The following is a 13,490-nucleotide window of genomic DNA, read 5'->3' on the forward strand; positions in this document are numbered from 1 at the left end:
TAATCCCATTCCGAGTAAACTCATTCCTAGTCTCTTCTCCAACAAGGACAAGGCCATTTGGTTTCATAACCATATTAAGAGATTTAGATCAGAAATCAAAGGGATTCTCATCAATACATTTATGGAAATGGAATTTCATGCCATGGAGTCCATATCGAGTAATGGCAGAGTCTTCCCACCGCTATACTTCGTTGGACCCATTTTGCATTTGAAAAACACAGGGGTTGCTGGATCAAGTGAGGCTGAAAATTATGAAGAAATATTACAATGGCTTGATGGTAAACCTCCATCATCAGTGGTTCTCGTGTGTTTTGGGACCATGGTGAGCTTTGATGAAGATCAGGTGGTGGAGATAGCAAATGCATTGGAGGAAAGTGGGGTTGGCTTCATATGGTCCCTTAGGCAGCCCCCACCAAAGGGTAAGTTCGAAGCGCCGAGAAACTACACCGACATCAAAGAAGTCCTACCGGAGGGATTTCTCGATAGAACAGCAGATATTGGGAGAGTGATCGGATGGACGTCACAGGTGGAGCTATTGGCACACCCCTCTATAGGAGGATTCGTGTCACATTGTGGTTGGAACTCAATTATAGAAAGTGTATGGCATGGAGTGCCGATGGCGACATGGCCTATGCACGCCGAGCAACAATTCAACGCCTTTCAGATGGTGAAGGAATTGGGATTGGCTGTGGAGATCACATTAGAGTATAGAATTACTTTTGGTGAAGGTAAGCCGAGATTGGTGAGTGCAGAAGAGATAAAGAATGGAATCAGGACATTGATGGGTGAAGAAAGTAATGAGATAAAGAAGAGAGTGAAAGCTAAAAGTGAAGAGAGTAGGAAAAGTGTGAAGGAAGGTGGATCCTCCTTTATCTCATTAGGCAAATTTATAGACAACGTTTTGGCCAACTCGCCAGGAGGAGGAAACTAAAGGATGCAGTTTCATATGCTTAAAATATATACATAGATTTTGTGTACCTCCATCACAGATGACTCTCTTCCCCTCAATGTGCATGCGCCCGACCTATCATATCGTTCATTAGCTCAACCCCGACTTGTGATACTCTTGGTTAGCTCGTCTTCCTTCTCCATTCCAAATTTTGGTTCTGTTTCCTGAAGGAGATTGCTCGAAGTAAGATTTTATGATTTCAACAACTTTATTCAGTCAAATTAACAAAGAACAACAACAAAAACTATTCAAGTATTTCACGTGATGATCAATAACAAAGATCATTTAAAATTCACATTCGCAATCAAGCAAACTTTGAAGCTACACTCAAAGCGAAGTTTAGCTATAAAGATGATAAGAATGTGTTTCATTTGTGAATATTGCAATGAAGAAATACTTGCACGGTTGTTAAAATTTATGATACTTTAAAGTTATAAGAAAAATAGTAAACACAACAATTTGAATAGTATAGTACAATATATATATATATACAAATTTATATTGTGTATATATAAGATAAACACAGACTTCATAACTTCATATCAAACAACTCGTCACTTCACATCAAGCTCTCTAAATGCAGACTAAACAACACAAGACTTATAGCGTGTCAAACGCTGTTTATTCTAATACTAGAATCCTTGAAGTTATGTTCTAACAAATACTTGAAATGATTTTGGGTGGGAAGATTGGTACGAGTTTCAAGCCCATATGGCAAGTAAAGACATCAAAGCAGCTCCAAGAATAAGAGCAACGTTGGCAAAGAATTGAAGCTTTGCATTGCTCTGCATTCTAAGGCTCATAAAATCAGCAGCCAGAAAGTCCACTAGAGCCATATACATTAAGATACCAGCGGAGGCTGCATTCAGAATCCCCTCAACTATGAGTGCTTTTGGGCTATCCTCGTCGTAGCTGTTGGTTACTCCAATGCCTATTGCTATCCCAATTGGCGTTGTCAGGCAGAAGAAAACTGCCATTATCACCGCTGCCCTGGTTCTGAGCTTTGCCTGGGCGATGCATCCTCCGAGGCCCATACCTTCAAATAACTGATGAAAAGTGATGGCCGCCACAAGAGGTTTTATTGTACTTGGAGTTTCAGAAACACCCATACCAATCCCTATAATTACCGAATGTACCACAATTCCAAGCTCTAGTACCTGAGAGATCACCCGGTGCCGGAGAATCTCCGTGGATGATCCGACGACTTTGGCAGAGGCATGAGCGTGACATGCAGGATGCATCTCTCCATCGCCGTCCGTCTCAGGCTGAGGCTTATTCAGATTCAGTCGAGTGAAATAAGAACTGGCACCGGCGTCCACCATCAAAGTGGCAATGGCAGCCACCATAGACACCAAGCCGGTGAACGGAAACTTCGCCCAAGGATTCTGTTTCAGTTTCGGCGACGTCAGATTCTCGTAGGCATCAGGAAGGACATGGATGAATCCGGTGGCCAATATGACACCAGCCGCGAAGGCTTTAACGACAAAGAAAATATCCTTGTCCGGACTCAAGGCTGGCAATGCCCTCCCGAGTAAGGGAATAAACACCCCAAGGATTCCAGCGAGAAGAATCGTAGCTATGGCGACGATTTTGTATTTGAGGGCTAGGGTTTTGTTTCGAACGCCTCCGTCTTCTTCTTCTTCTTGTTCAGGACATTGGCAGCCTGCAGCAATCACAGAAGGAACAAGTAGAAGAAACAGAACGAGAAAAGCGGGAAGAAGACGGTGAAGCTTGAAGTCCGCCATTGCAATGGTGAATGGGAGCAATTTCGAAACTGAGTGAAAGAAACGCAGACATTTTGGGATTTTAAAGACTGCAATTCGGAAAACAAATTGGCTGTGGAGAAATCATGTCGACATCAAAGTACATAACTGCCCGAAGCGTCGTTGGACTAAAAATTTTTGGAATGTGGACGTTCTGTAATTTTTCTACTTTCCAACTTTGCCCTCGCGGTTACTTGGACTTTAGTCCCTACGTTTGGAAAGAAGAGATGATAGAAGGGACAAAACAGTAAATTAGGAATTTTAAATTTTACGTTTAGTAATAAACTACACATAATTGAACAATAAAATAACTGTAATTATTTAACCAATTTTGATTAAATTTAATATTTATTAAAAAATAGAGAAACTAAAACTAAACGAACCAATAAATTTTAATATAGTATTTATCCAAAATATGTTGATTTATTGAATGTTAACGCTGTAAATATCAATGAACACTATAAATATTAATGGTTGTTAGTCGTGTGTTAGCGGTAGACGCTATATATTGACACTGGAAATATGAACGGAATAACTATTTTGAATAGAATGTTAAGTGTTGTTAGGTGTAAACGCTATATGGATAGAAATAAGCAACAGGTATTTGATGGTCACCAATGGAAGAGCAGATATAGCAAGCTAGAAGCAATTAGAATAAAGCATAAGCCCTTGCTTCTTTTCTTTTCCCCTCATATTTAGCAATTTGGTATCCCAATTTGGGAAGACAGTACACATTATTTATTACTTAATAGACAAACCTGCCTCACATACGCTTACTTAATCACATGAACGACACATGGCACGATCTCGAGCTTGCCATTTAAAAAATAAAAATAAAAAATAAAAATTTAGGGAATGATCGTCGGTTTATAATCAAGAAATACTATGTTCTTTGGTACGAGACCTTTTGGGGAAGCCCAAAGCAAAGCCATGATAGCTTATGCTCAAAGTGAACAATATCATACCATTGTGGAGAGTCGTGTTCATCTAACATAGTATCAGAGTCATGCCATTAGAATCCTCAAATGTCGAACAAAGTATTGTGAGCCTCGAAAACAGTCAAAAAGTGACTAAAGTATCAAACAAAGGGTGTACTTTGTTTGAAAACTCCAAAAGAATAAAAAAAATGAGTCCAGCTTCGATTAAGGGAAGGCGTACTTTGTTCGAGAGGAGGTGTTGGATGAAAATCTCACATCGGCTAAATTAGGGAATGATCATGGATTTATAACCAAGGAATACTATCTCAATTGGTACAAGGCTTTTTGGGTAAGCCCAAAGAAAAGCCATAAGAGCATATGCTCAAAGTCGTGTTCATCTAATAGTTTTCATACCTGCCCCACAAATGGATCACCTTGCTTCCACAGTAGAAATGGCCAATGTTCTCGTCACTCGAGATCCCGTCTCTCTGTCACAGTGCTCGTCATGAAGCTGCCCTACGATCTCAAGGTTGCTGAATGTATCGACTCACTTTCTGTGTCTTTCATAGGCAAATCTATACAATTCATCGTCCCTTCTAGAAGAAAGTAAAAAGGACTTCATTGTGCTAGTTGAAAGCTACAAAGCTTATGTCAGAGAGGGTGTCGCCAACTTGGTTGGCTCTGAGACAAGTCTTTTCTCACCCCAGCTAGCTGGGTTTGTCATTGACATGTTCTGTACAACCATGATCGATGTGGCTAATGAATTCGGTCAAGTATTTCATATGATGATAAATAACAAAGATCATTTAACATTCACATTCAAAATCAAACACACAAGCAAACTTTGAAGCTACACTCAAATCAAAGTTTAGCTATAAAGATGATAAGAACAAGAATGTGTTTCATTTGTGAATATTGCAATGATGAAATGCTTGCAGGATTGTTAAAATTTATGATATTTTAAAGTTATGAGAAAACTAGTAAAAACAATAATTTGAATTGGGTAGTACACTATAAACGTAAATATACATCCTGACTTTATAACATAAGTGCAGACTTAACAACACAATTTGTGAGATCTTACATTGATTTGAGAAGGGAACGAGTGTCAGCGAGGACGCTGGGCCGTGAAGGATGTGAATTGTGAGATGCCGCATCTCGAAAAATCTCCAAAGAAGACAATATCTGCTAGCAGTGAGCTTGGAGTATTACACAAGACATATAGCACTTCAAATGCCCTTTATATTAATACTTGAATCCTTGAAGTCATATGTTGTGACAAATACTTGAAATGATTTTGGGTGGGAAGATTGGTATGAATTTTCAAGCCCATATGGCAAGTAAATACATCAAAGCAGCTCCAAGAATAAGAGCAACATTGGCAAAGAATTGAAACTTTGCATTGCTCTGCATTCTAGGGCTCATAAAATCAGCAGCAACAAGATCCACAAGAGCCATGTGTAGTAAGATACCAGCGGAGGCTGCATTCAAAATCCCCTCAACTGAGTGCTTTTGGGCTATCTTAGGCGTAGCTGTTGGTTACTCCAATGCCTATTGCTATCCCAATTGGCGATGTCAGGCAGAAGAAAACTGCCATTAGCATCGCTGCCCTCGTCTTCAACTTTGGCTGGGGGATGCATCCTCCTACGCCCATACCTTCAAATAACTGATGAACAGTGATGGCCGCTCCAACAGATTTTATATTAGGTATCACTAGATTTGGAATTTCAGAAACATCCATACCAATCCCTATAATTACTGAATGTACCAAAATTCCAAGCTCTAGTACCTGAGAGATCACCCGGTGCCGGAGAATGTCCGTGGATGATCCGACGACTTTGGCAGAGCCATGAGCGTGACCTGCAGGATGCATCTCTCCATCGCCGTCCGTCTCAGGCTGAGGCTTATTCAGATTCAGTCGAGTGAAATAAGAACTGGCACCGGCGTCCACCATCAAAGTGGCAATGGCAGCCACCATAGACACCAAGCCGGTGAACGGAAACCTCGCCCAAGGATTCTGTTTCAGTTTCGGCGACGTCAGATTCTCGTAGGCATCAGGAAGGACGTGGATGAATCCGGTGGCCAATATGACACCAGCCGCGAAGGCTTTAACGACAAAGAAAATATCCTTGTCCGGACTCAAGGCCGGCAATGCCCTCCCGAGTAAGGGAATAAACACCCCAAGGATTCCAGCGAGAAGAATCGTAGCTATGGCGACGATTTTGTATTTGAGGGCTAGGGTTTTGTTTCGAACGCCTCCGTCTTCTTCTTCTTCTTGTTCAGGACATTGGCAGCCTGCAGCAATCACAGAAGGAACAAGTAGAAGAAACAGAACGAGAAAAGCGGGAAGAAGACGGTGAAGCTTGAAGTCCGCCATTGCAATGGTGAATGGGAGCAATTTCGAAACTGAGTGAAAGAAACGCAGACATTTTGGGATTTTAAAGACTGCAATTCGGAAAACAAATTGGCTGTGGAGAAATCATGTCGACATCAAAGTACATAACTGCCCGAAGCGTCGTTGGACTAAAAATTTTTGGAATGTGGACGTTCTGTAATTTTTCTACTTTCCAACTTTGCCCTCGCGGTTACTTGGACTTTAGTCCCTACGTTTGGAAAGAAGAGATGATAGAAGGGACAAAACAGTAAATTAGGAATTTTAAATTTTACGTTTAGTAATAAACTACACATAATTGAACAATAAAATAACTGTAATTATTTAACCAATTTTGATTAAATTTAATATTTATTAAAAAATAGAGAAACTAAAACTAAACGAACCAATAAATTTTAATATAGTATTTATCCAAAATATGTTGATTTATTGAATGTTAACGCTGTAAATATCAATGAACACTATAAATATTAATGGTTGTTAGTCGTGTGTTAGCGGTAGACGCTATATATTGACACTGGAAATATGAACGGAATAACTATTTTGAATAGAATGTTAAGTGTTGTTAGGTGTAAACGCTATATGGATAGAAATAAGCAACAGGTATTTGATGGTCACCAATGGAAGAGCAGATATAGCAAGCTAGAAGCAATTAGAATAAAGCATAAGCCCTTGCTTCTTTTCTTTTCCCCTCATATTTAGCAATTTGGTATCCCAATTTGGGAAGACAGTACACATTATTTATTACTTAATAGACAAACCTGCCTCACATACGCTTACTTAATCACATGAACGACACATGGCACGATCTCGAGCTTGCCATTTAAAAAATAAAAATAAAAAATAAAAATTTAGGGAATGATCGTCGGTTTATAATCAAGAAATACTATGTTCTTTGGTACGAGACCTTTTGGGGAAGCCCAAAGCAAAGCCATGATAGCTTATGCTCAAAGTGAACAATATCATACCATTGTGGAGAGTCGTGTTCATCTAACATAGTATCAGAGTCATGCCATTAGAATCCTCAAATGTCGAACAAAGTATTGTGAGCCTCGAAAACAGTCAAAAAGTGACTAAAGTATCAAACAAAGGGTGTACTTTGTTTGAAAACTCCAAAAGAATAAAAAAAATGAGTCCAGCTTCGATTAAGGGAAGGCGTACTTTGTTCGAGAGGAGGTGTTGGATGAAAATCTCACATCGGCTAAATTAGGGAATGATCATGGATTTATAACCAAGGAATACTATCTCAATTGGTACAAGGCTTTTTGGGTAAGCCCAAAGAAAAGCCATAAGAGCATATGCTCAAAGTCGTGTTCATCTAATAGTTTTCATACCTGCCCCACAAATGGATCACCTTGCTTCCACAGTAGAAATGGCCAATGTTCTCGTCACTCGAGATCCCGTCTCTCTGTCACAGTGCTCGTCATGAAGCTGCCCTACGATCTCAAGGTTGCTGAATGTATCGACTCACTTTCTGCGTCTGTCATAGGCAAAAATATACAATTCATCGTCCCTTCCAGAAGAAAGTAAAAAGGACTTCATTGTGCTAGTTAAAGCTACAAAGCTTATGTCAGAGAGGCTGTCGCCAACTTGGTTGGCTCTGAGACAAGTCTTGTCTCACCCCAGCTAGCTGGGTTTGTCATTGACATGTTCTGTACAACCATGATCGATGTGGCTAATGAATTTGGGGTTCCTTGTTATGTGTTTTATACCTGCAGCGCTAGCTTTCTGGCTTTTAGTGTTCATCTTCGAGAGCTTTACGACCAGAATGATAGCAATGAGGTGGTGGAACAGTTGCTTAACTCGGATACTGAGTTAATTACTTTGCCAAATTTTGTTAATCCCATTCCCAGTAAACTCATTCCTAGTCTCTTCTCCAACAAGGACAAGGCCATTTGGTTTCATAACCATATTAAGAGATTTAGATCAGAAATCAAAGGGATTCTTATCAATACATTTATGGAAATGGAATTTCATGCCATGGAGTCCATATCGAGTAATGGCAGAGTCTTCCCACCGCTATACTTTGTTGGACCCATTTTGCATTTGAAAAACACAGGGGTTGCTGGATCAAGTGAGGCTGAAAATTATGAAGAAATATTACAATGGCTTGATGGTAAACCTCCATCATCAGTGATTCTCGTGTGTTTTGGGACCATGGTGAGCTTTGATGAAGATCAGGTGGTGGAGATAGCAAATGCATTGGAGGAAAGTGGGGTTGGCTTCATATGGTCCCTTAGGCAGCCCCCACCAAAGGGTAAGTTCGAAGCGCCGAGAAACTACACCGACATCAAAGAAGTCCTACCGGAGGGATTTCTCGATAGAACAGCAGATATTGGGAGAGTGATCGGATGGACGTCACAGGTGGAGCTATTGGCACACCCCTCTATAGGAGGATTCGTGTCACATTGTGGTTGGAACTCAATTATAGAAAGTGTATGGCATGGAGTGCCGATGGCGACATGGCCTATGCACGCCGAGCAACAATTCAACGCCTTTCAGATGGTGAAGGAATTGGGATTGGCTGTGGAGATCACATTAGAGTATAGAATTACTTTTGGTGAAGGTAAGCCGAGATTGGTGAGTGCAGAAGAGATAAAGAATGGAATCAGGACATTGATGGGTGAAGAAAGTAATGAGATAAAGAAGAGAGTGAAAGCTAAAAGTGAAGAGAGTAGGAAAAGTGTGAAGGAAGGTGGATCCTCCTTTATCTCATTAGGCAAATTTATAGACAACGTTTTGGCCAACTCGCCAGGAGGAGGAAACTAAAGGATGCAGTTTCATATGCTTAAAATATATACATAGATTTTGTGTACCTCCATCACAGATGACTCTCTTCCCCTCAATGTGCATGCGCCCGACCTATCATATCGTTCATTAGCTCAACCCCGACTTGTGATACTCTTGGTTAGCTCGTCTTCCTTCTCCATTCCAAATTTTGGTTCTGTTTCCTGAAGGAGATTGCTCGAAGTAAGATTTTATGATTTCAACAACTTTATTCAGTCAAATTAACAAAGAACAACAACAAAAACTATTCAAGTATTTCACGTGATGATCAATAACAAAGATCATTTAAAATTCACATTCGCAATCAAGCAAACTTTGAAGCTACACTCAAAGCGAAGTTTAGCTATAAAGATGATAAGAATGTGTTTCATTTGTGAATATTGCAATGAAGAAATACTTGCACGGTTGTTAAAATTTATGATACTTTAAAGTTATAAGAAAAATAGTAAACACAACAATTTGAATAGTATAGTACAATATATATATATATACAAATTTATATTGTGTATATATAAGATAAACACAGACTTCATAACTTCATATCAAACAACTCGTCACTTCACATCAAGCTCTCTAAATGCAGACTAAACAACACAAGACTTATAGCGTGTCAAACGCTGTTTATTCTAATACTAGAATCCTTGAAGTTATGTTCTAACAAATACTTGAAATGATTTTGGGTGGGAAGATTGGTACGAGTTTCAAGCCCATATGGCAAGTAAAGACATCAAAGCAGCTCCAAGAATAAGAGCAACGTTGGCAAAGAATTGAAGCTTTGCATTGCTCTGCATTCTAAGGCTCATAAAATCAGCAGCCAGAAGATCCACAAGAGCCATATAAATTAAGATACCAGAGGAGGCTGCATTCAAAATCCCCTCTACTATCAGTGCTGTTGGGCTATCTTGGTCGTAGCTGTTGGTTACTCCGATGCCTATTGCTATCCCAATTGGCGTTGTGAGGCAGAAGAAAACTGCCATTATCACCGCTGCCCTGGTTCTGAGCTTTGCCTGGGCGATGCATCCTCCGAGGCCCATACCTTCAAATAACTGATGAAAAGTGATGGCCGCCACAAGAGGTTTTATTGTACTTGGAGTCTCAGAAACACCCATACCAATCCCTATAATTACAGAGTGTACCACAACTCCAAGCTCTAATACCTGAGAGATCACCCGATGCCGGAGAATCTCCGTGGATGATCCGACGAATTCGGCAGAGGCATGAGCGTGGTGACCTACAGGATGCGTCTCTTCATCGGGATTCGACTCAGATTGAGCCTTATGCAGATGAAGCCTAGTGTAATAAGAACTGGCACCGGCGTCCACCATCAAAGTGGCAATGGCAGCCACCATAGACACCAAGCCAGTGAACGGAAACTTCGCCCAAGGATTCTGTTTCAGTTTCGGCGACGTCAGATTCTCGTAGGCATCAGGAAGGACATGGATGAATCCGGTGGCCAATATGACACCAGCCGCGAAGGCTTTAACGACAAAGAAAATATCCTTGTCAGGACTCAACGCCGGAAATACCTTCCCGAGTAAGGGAACAAACGTCCCAAGGATTCCAGCAAGGAGAATGGTAGCTATGGCGATGATTTTGTATTTTAGGGCTAGGGTTTTGTTCCGAACGCCTCCGTCTTCTTCCTGTTCTTCAGGACATTGGCAGGCTGCAGCTATGATTGAAGGAGTAACTAGAATAGACAGAAGGAGAAAAGCTGGAAGAAGACATTGAAGCTTGAAGTTCATCATTGCCATGGCTAATCAGAGCAATTTGGAAACTGAAGAAAAGAGGCAGATATTTGGGGATTTTAAAGACTGCAAGGACAACGGATTAGCCATCGCCAAACCATGTCGACATCAAAACATCAAACTGCCCGCACTGCGGTAACACCCCAGATTTTCCAAATGTGGACGTACTTTTTTTAATTTCCAACTTTGCCCTCCAATTTTCCCTACGTTTGGAGAAAAGAGTAAATTATCAATTTAATTAATTAACCTTCACATTTCTAGAAACTTCACTTTTCAGACCTATATTTTTATATTTCAAATTTTACTATAAACCTTAATAAAACCATATTAGTCAAAATTTTGAAAATGAAATCATTAAGGTTTTTTTTTTCTAATTATTATTATTATTATTATTATTTTTTTTAAAGAAATAACTCAAAGATGATATAAAAAAAATAGTTAATTCAAAATAATAATATGTAATAGTAATATAATTAATTTTCTTTTTTTTTTAATCAAAATTTCACAAATTCACGGTTGTAGGTTAGTTATTTTCTATTTCATGATTTTCGACTATAATTTAGGTTGAGAGTGATTTAAAATGGGTTGTACTCGTTGAAGAGACTAATAATTATTAATAATTAAAAGTTGATTTGTAATTATCCAAACATTAATATTAAGTGTATTTACAGTATTTTGTTGATTTTTTTAAGTTATAATAAAAATGTCGATTCATTGAATGTTAAAGTTGTAGATACTATAATATCATCTATATTATGAATATTAATAAAACGTTGAATATGTTAGCTGTCGTCCATAAATATGGTAGGTACTATAAATATCAATAAAAATAACACGCTTATTCGATAATTCACCCATTAAAACGGATGGCAAAATATATACAATTACAATAAATGGAAAGCCCGTTTTTAGAAGTTATTATTATTATTTAGTATTTTTATCTGGTACACATTATATATAATTTAATACATAAATCTGGCGTAAATAAGCGTAGTTGAACATATTTAATAGATAAATCTAGTTGAAATAAATTTAGTTGATCATATGATCTAACATTTTTAAATATGTACGACACTTTAGACGATGGATACTATTATAACTACGGTGGAACACATGAATATGATTTTAATTTTTTTAAATTATTATTTTTTAAAAAATAACTCGAAAATGATAATTAATACAATAAATATATAAAAAATAATTCAATTCAAAACATAAGATACACTAAATTACAATAATAGTTTTAAAATTAAATAGTAAAATGTTAGAAAATATAACATTATAATTGTGGATGGGTGATTATAAGCTTAGTTTGAATAAAGATTTTTTTTTTTTACCTTTTTTTCTCATATCATAGTTAAACGGCTACACCACTCTTTCTACTAGTTCAAGAGTAAACTCATTTATTTCCGCGGCTGATGATCAATTATAACCTTTTCGTTTTAGCTCTGATCGAAGTGATTTAAAATGAGTTGAAATCGTTATTCTCAATTTTACACTATGTACAATTCAAAATACTAATAATTGTTAATATTAAGTATATTTACGGTATTTTGTTGATTTTTCTAAGATATAATAAAAATGTCGATTCATTAAATGTTAAATATATAGAAGCTGTTACTTGTAGATGCTATTAAATATCATATACATTATGAATATGAATGAAACGTTGAATATGTTAACGGTGGTCTATAAATATGGTAAGTGCTATAAATATCAATAAAAATAACACGCATTCGATAACCCACCTATTAAAACAGATGACAACCTATTAGAACAGATGACAGGTTAGAAGCAGAGAAACTCTTTTTAGAAGTTTGAAGTTTTTAAAATCCCAAAATGTCTGCGTTTCTTTCACTCAGTTTCGAAATTGCTCCCATTCACCATTGCAATGGCGGACTTCAAGCTTCACCGTCTTCTTCCCGCTTTTCTCGTTCTGTTTCTTCTACTTGTTCCTTCTGTGATTGCTGCAGGCTGCCAATGTCCTGAACAAGAAGAAGAAGAAGACGGAGGCGTTCGAAACAAAACCCTAGCCCTCAAATACAAAATCGTCGCCATAGCTACGATTCTTCTCGCTGGAATCCTTGGGGTGTTTATTCCCTTACTCGGGAGGGCATTGCCAGCCTTGAGTCCGGACAAGGATATTTTCTTTGTCGTTAAAGCCTTCGCGGCTGGTGTCATATTGGCCACCGGATTCATCCATGTCCTTCCTGATGCCTACGAGAATCTGACGTCGCCGAAACTGAAACAGAATCCTTGGGCGAAGTTTCCGTTCACCGGCTTGGTGTCTATGGTGGCTGCCATTGCCACTTTGATGGTGGACGCCGGTGCCAGTTCTTATTTCACTCGACTGAATCTGAATAAGCCTCAGCCTGAGACGGACGGCGATGGAGAGATGCATCCTGCATGTCACGCTCATGCCTCTGCCAAAGTCGTCGGATCATCCACGGAGATTCTCCGGCACCGGGTGATCTCTCAGGTACTAGAGCTTGGAATTGTGGTACATTCGGTAATTATAGGGATTGGTATGGGTGTTTCTGAAACTCCAAGTACAATAAAACCTCTTGTGGCGGCCATCACTTTTCATCAGTTATTTGAAGGTATGGGCCTCGGAGGATGCATCGCCCAGGCAAAGCTCAGAACCAGGGCAGCGGTGATAATGGCAGTTTTCTTCTGCCTCACAACGCCAATTGGGATAGCAATAGGCATTGGAGTAACCAACAGCTACGACGAGGATAGCCCAAAAGCACTCATAGTTGAGGGGATTCTGAATGCAGCCTCCGCTGGTATCTTAATGTATATGGCTCTTGTGGACTTTCTGGCTGCTGATTTTATGAGCCTTAGAATGCAGAGCAATGCAAAGCTTCAATTCTTTGCCAATGTTGCTCTTATTCTTGGAGCTGCTTTGATGTCTTTACTTGCCATATGGGCTTGAAA

The 13,490-nt window shown here is 39.0% G+C and overlaps 4 protein-coding genes and 2 pseudogenes across 4 annotated transcripts in view; 3 read left to right on the top strand and 3 right to left on the bottom strand.

The window, feature by feature from the left end:
- The window catches only part of LOC111785245 (anthocyanidin 3-O-glucosyltransferase 2-like), a gene marked incomplete in the record, with an annotated part of 6,458 nt that extends 5,410 nt beyond the window's left edge, over positions 1-1,048 (top strand). Inside the window, 1 exon segment of the mRNA XM_023665654.1 lies at positions 1-1,048. Within this exon segment, the coding sequence (XP_023521422.1) occupies positions 1-931 (931 nt within the window).
- A 411-nt stretch (positions 1,049-1,459) lies between these two features.
- On the bottom strand, positions 1,460-2,835 carry LOC111785249 (zinc transporter 3-like). Its single transcript, XM_023665656.1, has one exon. It carries the CDS (start codon positions 2,692-2,694, stop codon positions 1,651-1,653), a length of 1,044 nt encoding a protein of 347 aa, XP_023521424.1. The 5' UTR covers positions 2,695-2,835; the 3' UTR covers positions 1,460-1,650.
- Positions 2,836-4,550: 1,715 nt separating this feature from the next.
- Positions 4,551-6,233, bottom strand: LOC111785246 (annotated as a pseudogene).
- A 917-nt stretch (positions 6,234-7,150) lies between these two features.
- On the top strand, positions 7,151-8,907 carry LOC111785244 (annotated as a pseudogene).
- Positions 8,908-9,318: 411 nt separating this feature from the next.
- LOC111785247 (zinc transporter 3-like) lies at positions 9,319-10,651 on the bottom strand. Its single transcript, XM_023665655.1, has one exon. It carries the CDS (start codon positions 10,557-10,559, stop codon positions 9,510-9,512), a length of 1,050 nt encoding a protein of 349 aa, XP_023521423.1. The 5' UTR covers positions 10,560-10,651; the 3' UTR covers positions 9,319-9,509.
- Positions 10,652-12,444: 1,793 nt separating this feature from the next.
- On the top strand, positions 12,445-13,488 carry LOC111785250 (zinc transporter 3-like). The gene has a single exon (XM_023665657.1). It carries the CDS (start codon positions 12,445-12,447, stop codon positions 13,486-13,488), a length of 1,044 nt encoding a protein of 347 aa, XP_023521425.1.
- The last annotated feature ends 2 nt before the right edge of the window (positions 13,489-13,490 follow it).

The sequence above is a fragment of the Cucurbita pepo genome, unplaced genomic scaffold (assembly GCF_002806865.2).
Source record: "Cucurbita pepo subsp. pepo cultivar mu-cu-16 unplaced genomic scaffold, ASM280686v2 Cp4.1_scaffold000416, whole genome shotgun sequence".
In the NCBI taxonomy this organism is placed as follows: Eukaryota; Viridiplantae; Streptophyta; class Magnoliopsida; order Cucurbitales; family Cucurbitaceae; genus Cucurbita; species Cucurbita pepo.